Consider the following 15,820-nt stretch of genomic DNA (forward strand, 5'->3'; position numbering starts at 1 on the left):
GCTGTGGGCATATCACTGTGGGAGCTTGCTTTATGGACCAAAACCACATTGTATTTGGGCACAGCTTTAAAAATACAGTCTTTTGTGCACTCTGACAGATGCCAATCTGCCTGATGCCTCTTCTTAAGTGTGGTGGTCATCAGTCTCAAGGAGACAATCCTAGGAGGAAGGCTTGAGCAGCAGAAACAGTTTCTCCCTGTGGCTTTCAGTGGTGCTCCCCGTGTGGACAGCAGTGGGAGGGAGAGGAAGAAGGGGTCGAAATAGCTAAAGCCGGGGTAAGGTTACTAAGTCTTCATATTCCTCCATGTACAGTATCCAGAACAGAGAAGAGAAAAAATACAGGAGAGAAATAGACAAGGTATTTAACCTCAGTGGCATTTAGCATCAGAAGACCAAGCACCACAGGAGGTACGTCTACATTAGCATTTTAGCTGAGTTTAGGACAGGGCTTTTGAAGCCAGTCTCAGTAGTCTCAAAGCATTTCACATGCCTTGGCTGTGTGGTGGAGCAGTGACAGATATACAAACTAGGTCCCTTTGAGGATGGTAATTACCAGAAGACACTCCCAGAGCACATCTTACGCAGTGCAACCATAAAGGGCATCTCTCAGTCCACAGGAGCAGACTACAGCCAGTCTGAAGTAAGACCTCTTGAAATGGTACCAGGTCATTAGCAGCAAGTGTTTCACTCTAAACGTCTGCTCCTATTGGACATTACTACTCGTCAATGTGGACATAGCATAAAGTGTGGAGAACATAGACTAAAATAAGACATGAATACGAACAACCATATTGTTTTGGTTGCAAACCAGTGAATTAGCAGTTCTCCTCAACCTCACCATGACTGGGTTGCCTTCCAAAGTAAGATATTTCAATGAAAGGTGTTTAAATACCATAAACATGATAGAGTATGATGGGTGTGTTAAACATTCCCAGCCTGCTTTTTTCTATAGACCAGCTTTGACAACTTTTACACTGATTATGAAGATCCTGAAAACAAAACTATCACTTTGATGTACGTTTAGAGGATGACTAACTTATTGCTTATAGTGATGCAATTATTCTCCCTGCTTTTGCCTGAGCCTTTGGAAGAATGTCTCACACCTTATTTGTCATCTTTCTCCCTGCCAGTAGTTAGCCAACTCTGTGATCCACAATCTCGTACGTTTTCATGGTTCTTTGTCTGATTCTGCAGAAATATACCCTACTAGATGGATGAAATTGTGTCTTTACTTCTGGATATGGCAGGGAACTAAAAGGATGATTGTCTTGGCTGTGAGAAAGGCACTTCCTGCTAGAATAGAACATTGCTTATTAAGGGTATGACTCATGATGATGCACTTTTATTGAAATATCGCCAAACAACACAGTCACATCAAACTGTGTTAAGCTGTTGCCTTGGCAAACCAGACTGAGACATACCAGGATGAATACTTTTCCCAAGCCTCATATGTTTGAATATCATGTTTCTTAGTCTAACAGCAACTGGTAAGTTTTTACCCCATTATTTGTGAAAAGAGGGATCCTTTCTGTAACATTACCTGTGGTATGTGGCCAGTTTAGGGAGGAAAGAACCTCTCTGTCCTCTGAGAATCATTTGCACTGAAGCAAATTGAGACTTCTCACCTTATCCCTTAAGGTGGATTACCTACTACCTCTGCACTGAAGAGGCAGTTATGAGACAGCTGATAGTAACTTCTTAAATCTCTCAAGCTATGCCAGGATGTCAAGTGAATAGATCACAGCCTTAACATTCACGGCCTGATCTGCAGAAAATGTCACTGCTGTGACATATCCAGGGTCAACCTGTTTGCTGAAAATACCCATGATCCCTACAGACATTCCTGGACAGATTCCTGCAAACTTCTTGCCAATTACAGCTTTCCTGCCTTTACTGACCATGTACCTGTTAAGCACATTTAATCACCTCTTACATTAATTGTATCCCCATTAGATGCACATTTACAATGGTTGGGGTGGGGTGAGGTTGTGACATGCTTATTATTCCAGTCATTTTTAATGCTTTTCTTGAATGGCACAATTATGAGTACGCAATGTAAGAGATGGTGGAAGCGTGAACAGTTAGGCAATATCAAACTGGATTAAAAGGATATTATCAGTATGTGGCATCACTCAGTGCTGCAGTTTTCACTCGTGCTAAACTCACTCTCTCCTTCCTTCCTCTCCCTCAACATCCAGATGGATGGGAAAAAGAGCATCATAATCATACGAGTACATAGAGCAAATGGACAGGTTTCACACGTCATTCTTCCTGTGTCATGGACAGCTTGTAGCATGTTGGCCTCTGGGAGTGGTACTAGTTAAGTCTGATGAGGGCAGAGGACAGGTGAGCGTTATGTTTATTCTTTCACGTAGCTTTGTAGAACTCAAGAGGACAGTAAACGTACCAATTATTTGCATGGGTGGTTCCACATCTGTCGTGGCTTCTTCCAACAGTGACAGCAGTTTGGCTGATACTTGATGGACCAATTCAATGTTGCTAAACAAGCCATCCACGTCAAAGTGAGCAATCTATTGGAATACAAATATTAAGCAGCTACTGACAAAGGATAAAGAAGGACACTGTGTATTACAGACCTTCTCATGCTATGCCCTGAGTGTTCAACACTCCAGGAAGCACCACTTCTGCAAAACCTCATATAAACATCCTTCTTGTGACTTCAAGGACACATGTATGGTTTTCAGATTAGTATAATATGGTTGACACAGTTAACAAAGGGCATGTTATCAAGTGCTTTTAACCTTATTTTGATCTATTCCTAATCTGAAAGTGTTTACTTAGGAAGGAAATAAATATTATCATCTGAATAAAGAAAAGATCCTTAGCTGGCTTTAAAATGTCTGTTTCCTTTCCCACTGAGGAAAAGAATAGTTGACAGTGGACTTGATTCCCTGATTACCAGTTGCTAGCAGATGCCACTGCATAAACTGAGACCTTGGCGCCCCAGTGTCAGCTACCAGATACAAAGATTTCCAGATAGTGGTACCACTTTGAATTAGTTGTACTATAAATCCAAAAATGCAGCCAAGATCATATAATTTTCACTAAAAGAAATACATTTAGAATTCTGGGTATTACTATAACACTAAGAGCTTCCTACAGAGCCTGGGCACACAACATTGTCTCTAGTGAACTTCATTGATTTGCACCAACAGAAAATTTGGTTCCATGCCCCTACTCATTTTAGAGCAAGTAAAAAGTTTCCAGTACACATACTTTTCATGCAGTAGTTGTTATTTCCTTACACAGCAGGGCAATAGTTAATACTTGGGGACAACTGGAGATAGCCCGTAGCAATGTGCTAATACTGAGAACAAAGGCAAGACTGATCTCGACACCCATATTGATACCCTCCGAACTAATCTCTCCATTAGAAACAGAATTGCTGACTTACATAGCAGCTTACCAGATGCCAGGAGGATCAAATTGCATGCTCTTGTAACAGAATCAGAAATATACTTTCAGTACTAATGCAGCTAATTTCTTTATAACTATTTTATAGGGTCTAAAACATGTTTTATCCATTTGGAAATATGAAACATTCATCGCTAGGTCAATTTTCTAAATGTTATCCTTCTTTAAACACATTACAAACTTTCAATATGGTAGTTTATCTGAGAACTAGCCTTAAAACCATATAACATTCTTGAAAGCCTTTTAAAAATGCAAAGGTTATTAAATTAAGACAGTTAGACAGTTATAATCTCTAAATTACTTTTCCTGTATAGACCTAGTACAGGACTTCTGACCTTCGCTCCAGCACAATACCTGCATAATATTTGTAACCACGCTGTGCATGGACACTTAACACACATTAATAAAGTGACAAAGGACAGAAATGAAACGTATGTTTTCAGTTGGCTGGAAAAGAGCAAAGGAATAACAGCACGCTTGTCAAAATTCTCAGCGAGTTCAACCAGGGAATGCTCTTGTTCGGTGCTGGGGAGGGAGTCAAGTGGAGACTACTTCCAAGTGGATGAACAAGTGAGGACGAAGAAGTCAAGAACTCCTTCAAGTTATACCAGCAGATGCCAGCTCTTCTGAAAATGTGTTGGAACAAACTCTGACAGAGTTTTAAGAGAGGAAAAAGGTCCTGCAGGAGCATAAACAGCACAGGCTTCAGCTGGTCACAGCATTTTCTCAAAGAGACAATGCCAATGTCATCTAAAGACAGTTTGGCATCTGCACCTGTATTTTGTCACCAGTTTCATAAGATGCTCTACGTACAGAATACGTGGTTTAAGGGTCTGTTTAAAATTATTTTTATTCTCTGTTAGCAGCAGGTATCATTAGTGCAGCCTCTGTGAACACTGTTGCAGGCCCCACCAAACATGAATTTTTCTGTGGATAACCATCTATTCCCAGCTTTCAGCTGCACAATCTTTTACAAATTGAAATAGTGTTGAGGAAAAGGTGCTCTTTGAAGTCTCAGCTGGAAAAGAACATGGGTATCATTGGCCTAGTAAGATTTTTGCCTGAAAAATAGTTTATGAGCCTTCCTTCTTAAAAACACGTTTTTCTGAATAGAATGCAAATTTCTGACATGCTCACTGGTCCATCAGGCATGGTTTTTCTCCACCACAGCTGCCTGAAAGGCTGGATAAGGTTATCTTTACAACTTGAATTTACCTTGACGGGGAGGTTCATGCCCTTCCAGGTTGTTATTGTGGGAAATACTTTTTTTTAATTGTATTGTACTGCTTTTAGAAGCGACAGTAAAGGTCTGCCAGAGCATGTACCAGGGGTTATAATTACAGAGCAGTATGGAGAGGTGGAAGCTGCTATTGCAGCACGTGAGCAGGGGTATAGCGTCAATGCTGCACTCTGGGCCAGTGGTGCAGGCTTTATGCACCTGACACACACGTGTCAGACTCTCGCGGTGACACTTATGCTTGCATTAAGATTATCTGCAAGCAGAATGTGGGTGAGTTGAGACCTTGACGTCACTGTCTCATCCTCCACCCCCGGCGCTCACCTGCTTGTTTCTCAGGGGCTGAATCACTTCCTTGATGCAGAGATCCAGGTCGCTGATATAGTCTTTCTCCGTCTGCATGAGTTCTGCGATGATTTTCACCCTCTTGGCCATCATGCGTCTGCTGACTTGTTCTTCATCCTCCTGCGACGAAGTGGCAGGGGTCGAGGACCCCACCTGTGGAGCCATTTTTTCTGTTTAAAAGAGGAAAACATGTGAGGAGCATCATAATCTCATGTGCTCACGCAGCTTGCCCTGCACAACCATGAGGGAACATAACAGTTCCAGTTGGAAGCTCCCAAATTGCCATGGAGAGCAGGAAAAGAAGCATAAGAAATGGCAATCCCAGATCAGACCAAGCATCATCCCATCTCCCTCCTCGAAAAGCGGACATGGGTTTGGCAAAGGAAACCACCCGTTTGGCAGTGAGGGGATAAGCCATCACTGGCTCCCCCAGCTTTGATGTTATGTATGTGGGCAGAAATTTTCCATGGAGCACAGGAAAGTCTGATCCTCATCACACTGAAATTCAAGGATAGCTGATGCCCTTCTACACCTTTGAAAACACAGTCTCGGTCTGACATCTATTATGATTTGGAGGATGGGAGAAAATGTGTTCCCGTGGAAGAAAAAGGCTGTGTTTACCATAAATAAACTTCAGTGGAATAACCTTTGCTCTGTACAATGTAATGTTGAGCCTGTTCACGGGAGGCTGAGGGCTGCAGGTACTGGAAGACAAACTTTTAAATGAAGACAGTGTTACTAACAGTGATGATGAAACCTGTATTTCTGTTTAAAAAGATTTCTTTGAGAGAGGCAAAGGAATTACAGGAGAATATGGGAAAACCCTTAATGATCAATAACAATAATTTCTTGGATCGTTGGGATCAGGCCAGTCTCAACTATTTTTCCATACTTAAGATCTAGAATATCTGATTTGTTCCAAATAAAAGGAAATGCAAGTGAGTCTTCTACAGATAGGTAATTTGTGTATGCTACAGGATCTGCACACAACCTACTTACCTGTAATAGTGGTCTTCCCTTCTGCTGGCTCATAAGCCAGCCTGCAGACATCCATGTCAGCTGTAATAAGGGCACCAAATTTTTATCTGTGTACACTGACAATCTGTATTTTTTATTAGAAAAAACACACGCACACAAAAAAAGAAGTTGAAGATTTCAGAGGCTATTCTGGTGTTTTTCTGCTAGCCACAAGATGGTGCAGAGTACCAACAAAGATGGACACATCATTTCTGTACTCATCTCTGCATTACCCAGGTCGTGCTTTGACAGCATGGGCTTTTACTGCTGAGCAGCAAAGGACAGGAATCTCTGCCGAGGATCACACTGCTACGCCTTCATGTCAAGTTCTTGTATGAAGCGTACTATATAATGAGGCAATAGTAAGAAATATCGGATGCTTTGCTTGCTAATAGCCAATACTGAATATATTGCAGTTGTTTGAATTGATTTTCAAGGGCAAGATCATGAGCGCTCAAGTGAGCACTGAACAGCGTGCAGCTCGCCTGTGCAACACCGGCCCAGGCTGCAGATGACAACCTGGGGCTGGACTTGTGGGAGAAGCAAGCAGCTTTCAGGAGAGAGGGCTCTGAGCCGTCTTCCGCTGAGATGTGTAAAACGTTACAAATCCCGTGTATCGTCATTCCTAACCCCTTCTACAATTAAGCTGGCCGCTGCTACTCAGAAAGGACAGTTTTGTTATTAATGTTACTCCCATCAGGTTTTCTAGTGAGACCGACAGGATCACAGTTATTGTTATAAATAGCTGATTTTGGGACTGTACCTCTGCCTCTGTACTGCTACTTTTAACCAGTGAGGACAAGGAACACAAACAAACCCAGGGGCAGGGGGTGCTGGTTTTGTCCAGACTTTTTTGTATTTAGAAGTACTTTTTACTTTTGAGTTTTTAGCCTTTAAGTCTGTGTATAACACAGGCATGAACATTTTGTCCTCAAGTCTGTACATGGACCATAAAATGGAGACATGATGAGGATGTCTCCCCTCTGCAAGGCTTGGGCTATCGAAAGAATTTTAAGCTGAATCTTTCCCTAGTGAGTCTGTGCTGTTGTGAATGCACGGATGGCACAGGAGCTCACGCTGCTGCAGAGCTCATGCACCAAAGGTGCTGTGTGCTGGACAAAACAGATTCTGCCCTTACTTTAATGAGGAGGAGAGCAAAACTGGTACCAGTATCACTCCACAGCTCCCTCTGAGCAATTTTCTGCTAAAGTTGCAGAATGAGACCACCTTGCCTGCTGCTTACATGCTAAAATGGCAGGTACTTTTCCTCTAAAAACTTAAGAGTATGTAACCACACTTATAAATTCGCAAGGAACCACATGAAAAATCCATTTCTGTTGCAGTTCTGTACCAAAACCAATCAATCAATCGCTCCCTCAAGCATTTTTCTTGAGGTAGGGTGTGAAAATATCTGTGTGCATGTGACTGTATGTGAGAGTTCAGGGCAACGCCTAAGACAGCACAGAATGGACCAGATGTCCTGGAAGATCTCAGAAGTGTTGTTTTGTCTCAGATGCAACATGGTTACGATATCAGATGGAATTTTAAGATAAACACAAGATGCTGTGCCAAAGAACTTTCTAATCTATTATACCGGTGGCAGGGGAGGGCATTATATGAGCAAAGTAAAACCACCGTATCCCACTTCAGGCTTGAAGTCGCAATCCCTCGAGAGGCTGTTCTTTCAGTTTATGTCATTAGATCGCCCTGATCAAATTTGATTCTTGAATTATGTCAGGGCTCATCTATTATCCTTATTGCATGATAGATAATAATGCCAGGAAAGAAAAACTGTTCTCAACAGGAAGAAATAGCCGTGAGAAATATCAGGTAGATGCTGTTTCCTTATAGAAAACATGTTTTTTAATAAATGTATCCTTTTGTTAAAACTAATATAATTTTCCATCTTCACTCAATAATTTCACTTTTTCATTTCAGGCATGTCTGTCTCCATAAAATGCAACAGCAAGATCCTGAAGTGATGTTTACAGCCAAAACCTGTGATTTCATGTTCAGCTGATTGCTTTTGACCAGTATGAGAACATTAGTTGCTTGCTGAAATCCTTGTGGAGTAAGTGAAAGTTTAATGAATGCACAAACAGCAAGTGCATATCTGGAATATGAGCAGACTCATTTCTACCTGGTAACATGTACCAGCCCCAGAAAGGTTCGGGAGAGAGGATTAGCAGGAGGAGACACTGCTGAGGATTAACTGTTACAGTAAGAATTTGGCTCATTCCTCCTTGGAGACGCCAGGTTTAGAAAAAAGAAAAAAACCCTGTTGAATGGCTTATTAGACAGCTGCATCTTAAGACCAGTTTACAAAAAAAAAGTAGGAGGTACTTTTAGTAGGCATAAAAATGTAAAGTAGAAGGTAATGTTTGCAATTGTTGTTTTGTGATGTCAGTTACCTGCAGGAGTGGAGTTCTGGAGAACTTTGCTTTGAAAAGGAAGGTGATGACTTTGGTTTTCCAGCTGTGTATTGATGTACACAGCTCTAGTTGCACAGAACAAGAGGTTCACCACGTGATGACATGGACGAAGCAGCCACACATCTTACAAAAAGCTTCTTGCAAGTGCAAAGTCTAAAAATACCCCCCAGATGGAGACATCCAGCAATGCAGTGAGAGCATGGAGGAACAGAGCTTGCAACATGCAAATGCAGCAGCTCTCTTCTAGGCCCGGTGGAGATATCGGGGGGATCCACAGCAAGCGACTGGAGGAGCAGCCATAGCAGGTCTGCAAGCTCTATGCATGCAGATTTCCCTGGCTTTCCCACCTAGAGGCTGAGCAGCTCCTAGAGGCCTGCTCTATCCTTCCTCCCAGGTAAGATGCTCAGGTTGGATGTTAGGTTTGTCCTTGGGGACAGGACCCAGGTTTCTCCCCACCCAGTGCTTTCCACCTGGGAATGAAGATACTGGCACAGAATACGGCAACAAGCACAGCGGTGTCAGTGTTGGAGTAACAGCCCTTTTCATTTCTTAGGCAGCATTTGGAGGATGCCAAAGGAATGCACGTTGTGCACTTGCACCGTGCAGGTATGGGGATTTTGCCTGGCATAAGGGAGCAGTGAAAGGATAAGTTATCAAGATATAACAGATAAATTACAGCGTTACTGTGTTTTCACACATGAAACCCAAGTCTCACAGCACCCTGGATAAAGTTGCTCCGGTATGAAGGCAAGTCCTCAGATAGCCTGTACCCTCAGGTAACCTAGCTATTACACACAGGAATGTACACCAGCTTTTATCAGCTAGATTTAGGAATCAAATGCATGCAGCCAAGTTCAGAGACTGCTACCGTGGCAGCTTTTCTCTCCCCCCTCACATCTCCACTCGCACTGTGGCCTCGGCTCTGCCCCCTACACCCCTGCTTCCACTGCGGGTGCCAGGAAGGCTGCGGGGCACAGGGACACTGGGATCTTTGGAAGCGAGGGAGCCTGAAATGGGACAAGCAGTGAGGAAAGATGGAGTGTCCCACTGCAAGTGGAAGAAGTGTATCACATGAGCTGATACACAAGGAGTTTTACTCCAGATCCCCCCTCCTCTTGTAAGGGACCACTTCATAGGGGGGGGTGTTATAGTTTTGCACCATAGTTACTACAGTGCAACAATATGGTGCAAACAGCTGAACTCCAAGTTGGGCATTGAAATGCAAAAGGATTAGGTGAGGGTTGTGGAAAATGCCTTTTTGTCTTTTACTCACAGACACGCATAACAGCAGCATTGTTCAGGAGTAGGTTTGTTACACACGGGCTACAAGTTACACATGCAAAAAGCCCCCTTTCTGAACAGAGGAGGAGAACACTGCAGAACCAGGATGACCTTGCGCCAGTCTTCCTGGGCAACAGGTTCGCTCATAAAATCTGCATCAGAGACTTCCTTGCAATTAGGTCATTCAATCTTTGATCATTTTTCTGTTCCATAAAGTACAGAAAATATTTAGATTCAACACGTAAGTTCTTTCTTCAATTCCTTGACAGCAGACCGCTTTAATTATATGTGTGCTGACAGAACTACAGAGAGATCCCATGTGACCACAGTGGAAAGGAAAGAACACTTATCATCGGGTGACAGAAGAATGCCCTCATTGTTAGTGCCAATACTTACAAATAAACCTTTCCAGTGTGTCATATACCGATATAAATATATCACTCCTGTAGCATTGAGCTAATAATTAATAAAGTAAGAACCGAGGAAGGGCTGCACCTGAACCGCTTGCCCTGGGACACGTGCACCTCAAGATCTGGCACAGATTAGCTGTACGATCTGTGAGCTGTGTGACCCACAACACAGAGTATCCCAATTAATAGAACATTTGCTGATATGCTCAGAGAAGGATCTGTAAACCACCTTGGGTCCTGGTCTTCCCTCCTTTACCCCAGTTGCTGTTACTAGTTGTGCCGCAGTAGCTCCCAAGAGTCCTAAGCCACAGGGTAGGACTTGGTTGTGCCAAGTGCTGTGCAAACACAGCAGCACAAAATGGATTCTGCTCTGAAAAGGTGAGCTCGCTTCCCAGCCTGGCTGCCGCTGCAATAAGTTCAAGGAATAACTCCAGCTTTATTGCAGTGCAAGTTAACAGAATTAAATCCTACACACCTAAATTTGCACGGGAGAAAACAGAAGTATTTGTTAGATTGTGATTTCTCATCGCAAGGCACAGGGGAGTATTTTCATCAGGCCATCTCCTGTGCTTCAGGAAATAATCCAGACTTTTACTCCTTACTGTAGTTCAGCAAACCAGCCGCTCCAAAGATCAATACGTTCTGCAGTGAAACGGGATATTTTCTGTATTGTACTCCACAGAAAGTTAGTCAGCAAGCATAGCGCAAGGCAAATAAGGAACTGGGGAGAGGCGCGGAGGACCTTTACTCCTGGCGGGATGTGCCGAGAAGCTGCGTACATGGGCTGCCCACGCAGGAAGAAGTGGTGTGCTCTGCAGGCAGGGAAGAGGATGGGGTGGAGGAAGGGATCCTGCTTGTGGTGGAGCAAAAGGGGATCAGTTGCCTCTGACTGGGCTTTTGTACACCAAGGGAGAGCAGCTTTCCAGGAATTTGTATAACGTTGCAGGTTTCTGTGTCATTTCTGGTGTGGGTTATTTCTCATAAATAGACACGGGCAAAACGTGAAATTTGGGGTTCAGATACAAGCTCTGATGCAATAATATTGTGGTAGCTGTGTGATTTTAATCACTGTATCTATTACAGGTATGTCACTGCTGTATTTTAAATTGAAGCATGTGCAAATCATTTAACAGTGCAGTTGACCCATTCACAGCTAAAGTTATAAGGGAGTTAACATGTAATAAATCTGTAAAACAAGGGGTATTTTCAAGGCATGCATTGTCTCGCTGAACAATGCAAATGGGATCTCCAATTCCTTCTGGAAAACCACCATTTTCTAAAGCTCATTTTTCACACCAAGCACCAGGATTGGTGTACCATTATTAACAAAACCCAACAATGTGTGCCTTTTCATGGGCTGCCCTTTTTGGTTGATAGTATCTATCCCCGTGATACACTGTATCTTAATCCACCCTGATCTTGCAAACATTTACGTGCCAATAACTACATCAAGCAAACTCTTCTTACCCAAATTCATAGATACTCCATGGAATGGTAGCTTTAGGTTAATTCAAAGACAGATCCCAACATTAATGCAGTACATGGATATTAATATAGTTATTTTTACAGCTACAGATAATACACTTGAAAACAGACCTGCTAAATACCTTTTTGTGCCATTGCTTAAGGACAGTAGCATGTTCTTCATTCCTTTTGAAAGGACATATGTGCAAGATTTTCTAGTGAACGTAGAGCAGAGCATTGCGTAGAAATAGCACAGGAGCTCTCTTAGCTTTTATAATGACGCTTGATATTATTACTGTGTTCACCACAAATGCTAGTGAATATATCTTCCTTAACCCCACTCTTCCCTCTTTAGAAAACTGATGCTTCTGTCCAGTTGATGGAAAACTATGGAAGAAATATATATATATACATATATACATATAAATATATGGCTTGATCAAGGTATTTCTGGACTTATCCAAGAATGCAACTACAACCCGAGTTCTAGATGACTGCATGGTTGTATCACAAATCTGCCATTTAATGGCAATTGTCTTATTTTCCTCTATCTAAAATGGGGCTGCAGGCATTTGGTTGTCTCACAGGATGAGTTGAAACAGATGCACTAATGTTTGCAAAGCTCTTTGAGAAAATAATGGTTACTTTTGCATTTTATTTCCTTTTTTTAACAAGTAAAGCCAGGAGGTGTTGCATGGCCATTCACACCAGATAAGGTATTGAATAGATGTGTCTAGTATAATTAACCATGAAAATCCTTTCTTGTGTTTTTAATGAATCCTTAATTTTAAAGTAAAAAAAGACTTGCAGAAGTTGGCACCTTTGACAATGCTATTGTGCTCATGTTTGTAGACTTACAGAGCAAATCACCCAGATTACTGTGGAGATCTGGGTGGTAGGCTCCCTTTCTCATTCTTTACAGAAAACATTTTTGATTCTGTATAAACCAGCAAAACTTAAGAGAAATCTAGGGGCAGAAACTGAATTCTCAGGAGTTTTTATGCCTTGCTGCTTGCTCATTTGTTTCTGTGTTTTGGTTTGGTTTTGCTCACAAGCTTTTATTTGGGGACCTATATTTCTAATACACCGAGCTACCCTTTGAGCATATACTTCAGAGTTGCTGGAAATGGTGGAGGTGGGGGTGGGGTGGGAGTGGGTAGTGGCAACAGCCTGGTTTCTACTCAGGGAACCCTTCACACAGAGAGCTGGAAGGGCCCTCAAGAGATGTCTCACCCGTGGATCACATTGTGCAAAGATGCTGCAATGCTGACATAGGCACTGGGGTGTAAAGACACCTTGGTCCTCATGCTCTGCCTAGGTTACCTGCCACTAGCAGAGACAGGGGTCCTGCAGCCTTTGACTCTTAGCTGTGGAAACCTGCTCCACTCACAGGAGATTCCCCTCTGCAGGGTTTGATCTTGTTGCATCTCCCTGTCTTACACATCCTTGTCTGTGCTAATGCCTGCCACATCTCTGCTGACTGTGTGTTAGAAAACATACCAACAGAGGACTATAGAAGGGAGGGGCAACTATGCACAGAGCTTTTCTTCCAATTCATATGGGAGAAGCATGTGCAAATTATTACCATTTGTATCTTTCTGCAAAGCATTTACTATTTCAGGGTGATTAGAGAGTCCCGACCTGGCAATACACAACAGAGCGTTTATGTCACCAACAGAACAGTTTGGTTTTCTTGCCAAGAATGGAGAACTAAAAAGCTTTGTGCCAACAAAACAAAACCACTTCCCTCACCTTGAAGTAAGCTGCTTTGCATCCAAGGGCTAGTGAGAAAAATGAAGAACATAAAGGCATACAATCATAGCGCATCATCAGTGCTGGCAGGTAGCACACTAGCACTGGGATCCGTGATCATTATCAGATTCAGGCACATCTAGCTCAGCAAAATTTGATCCAGATCAAGCCTTGGCACACAAGACATTTCTTTCTTTTGCAACTGTAAATACACTTCACAGGAATTTCTACCGACTTTGTATTTTCACTCTGAGGGCAGGCAACTTCTAATCCAATATAAAGCCTGCAGGTACCTTGTTAACCCATCACTGTTTTCCTTGGGCAAACACGAGCAAGCAGAGTGAGCTGATAGCAGACCAGTGCTTTGCAATAAGTGGCCATGGCAGTCTCAGCATGTGGCAGGAGCTGTAAAGCTGGATTTACTGTCTCCTTGGACCACTGCCATAAACATAACCTCATGCTCTGCCATGACTACCTCGGCTTCCCCGCCTCCTTTGCTCCAGATTTTAAACAGGAGGCGTTCATAGTACAAATACAGCTGACACGGGGCAGAAAGATCTCACACTTTTTGCTGGATATCGCTCTGATAACCTTGACCTGACCTGGGTGACCCCCTTCATGAGTAAAAAACTGCTGTTTTGGTGGGACATGTGCCAGGAGCTTGCATGCCCAGCCATAATGATCTGTGCTTGTACCCTGAAACACCCCTGCCAGATCCCTGCAGCATGTGCCTGACTTAACTGAAAATTTTTCATCTTATTGATTAGCTATCATAAGGAGGGAACAGCATAATCGATGAACTGCTCTGTTGTTCTCAGCATATGCAGCCCTCATAGAAATCCTATTATTTTCAGGTTTATTATTTTACTTTCTGCTTTTATTGTCTCTCTGAAGGAATGTTATTTCCTAATTAAGTGCACCAGAACCATTATACAGCACCCAAAGTATTTTCCTATTTTATTTCCCCATAAAGGATTATTGCCACAAGAGTGACTGTCACCAGGCAGTTATATCACTACAAGTAATACAAGCTTATGTTATAGTAATACTCAAACCCTGTATTTGTGATGGGACCCTGTTGCTCAACACCCTGGAAACCCACAGAAATTCATCAGCTTGTGTTCCAGAGGACTCCCAGAAACAGCCATAAACATTCTTCATGCTGTGTCTCAATTTGTGGCATCACATTTAAGTTTTGATTAACAGGGCCAATACTGACACACTTTGCCAATTTCTGGTCCAGATGCAGTTTGGTTATTTGAAAAGAAACCCTCTCCTTAAAGGTATCATTTGAATCAGCATATCCGTCAAAACATGTATTTGGACATACTTCAGTGCAGGTTTGTACAATCTGAGCAGTGGATAAACACATTATAGATCCTGGTATTTTTAACTGAAAAACTGCCCTTGATGCTTCTAATTACTTAGCATATACCCCACCTGACACAACCGCCAAAGACAGATAGGATGGAGCCACTGTATTTTCACATTACTGTTTGCGTTGCAAATGCATTCTGGTGACGAAAGAGAAGAAACCCGGTTGCATATGCATTTTTCAGGAATACACCAACACCTCAGATTGCATTTTGTGTCGTGCCTACATGACATTATTTAGAAAAATTAGGGGAAACATCTCACAGCCTGGAAGTGGGGGCTGAAGGCGAGAGGGGGCAATTGCTCACTCGAACTGTGAGCGCACGGGGGCAGAGACTGCCGTTCCCTTCTTTCTCCCGAGGCTGCAGCCTGGAGGCGTTCAGGAGACAAGCCCAGCACAGAGCATCCCTAGCAGGAGGGCACCAAGCAAGCTTCCCCCGTACCTTGTAATTTGTGGCTGTACTCTGTCCTGTCAGACTGACTCCTCCTCAAGGTGCCGTGGTCCCCGGCAGCAGCGGTGCTCTCCACCACGGGCTCTGTCGTCCTCCTCCTCTCCCCCACGTACAGCTTGCTCCTCAGCAACGCCAAATTCCTCCTCCTGCCCCCCGCGCCTTCCTTCCCCGGACACTCCATGCTCGTCACGGCCAGCCTTGCTTGGCGGTGGCAGTGGCGGGGGAGGGGGCAATAGGTTGATTTTTAGGGAGGTGAACTTGCTGCCCTTGCGAAGGCTGGTTGCTCTGGGCTTGGTTTTGGAGCGGGGCACCCCGGGCTCTGCAGGGCCCCGGGCTCAGCCCTGCCACCTGTGCCGGAGCAGCTCCACCCCCGGGAAGCTGACGCCCCGGGCAGTGTTTGCATTCACCTGCCCTGTGTGCAAGCACGCCTGGCGGGCCGGTTCCAGGGCCAGCCCGAGCCGCAGCCGCCCCCGGCCCCGTTCCCTGCGCAGGGCACGCTCCGCACCCCGCCGGCACCCTGACACGGAGCCGCATCCCGGGGCGGCGGGGGAGCAGGGGGCAAGGCGAAGGGCAAGGGAGGGCAGCCACCCCCGGACCCTGGCGCCTTCTCCTGCCCCAGGG

General features: G+C 43.8%; 1 protein-coding gene across 1 annotated transcript in view; it reads right to left on the minus strand.

The window, feature by feature from the left end:
- The window catches only part of ARHGEF38 (Rho guanine nucleotide exchange factor 38), a 36,325-nt gene extending 20,884 nt beyond the window's left edge, over positions 1-15,441 (minus strand). The window contains exons 1-3 of the mRNA XM_005437319.4: positions 15,191-15,441; positions 4,997-5,187; positions 2,408-2,531 (exon numbers count right to left, since the gene is read on the minus strand). Coding sequence (XP_005437376.1) covers positions 2,408-2,531; positions 4,997-5,187; positions 15,191-15,380 — 505 coding nt within the window. The 5' untranslated portion in view covers positions 15,381-15,441. The remainder of the gene's footprint in view (positions 1-2,407; positions 2,532-4,996; positions 5,188-15,190) is intronic.
- Positions 15,442-15,820: the final 379 nt, after the last annotated feature.

This window comes from Falco cherrug, chromosome 1, assembly GCF_023634085.1.
Source record: "Falco cherrug isolate bFalChe1 chromosome 1, bFalChe1.pri, whole genome shotgun sequence".
Classification (NCBI taxonomy): domain Eukaryota; kingdom Metazoa; phylum Chordata; class Aves; order Falconiformes; family Falconidae; genus Falco; species Falco cherrug.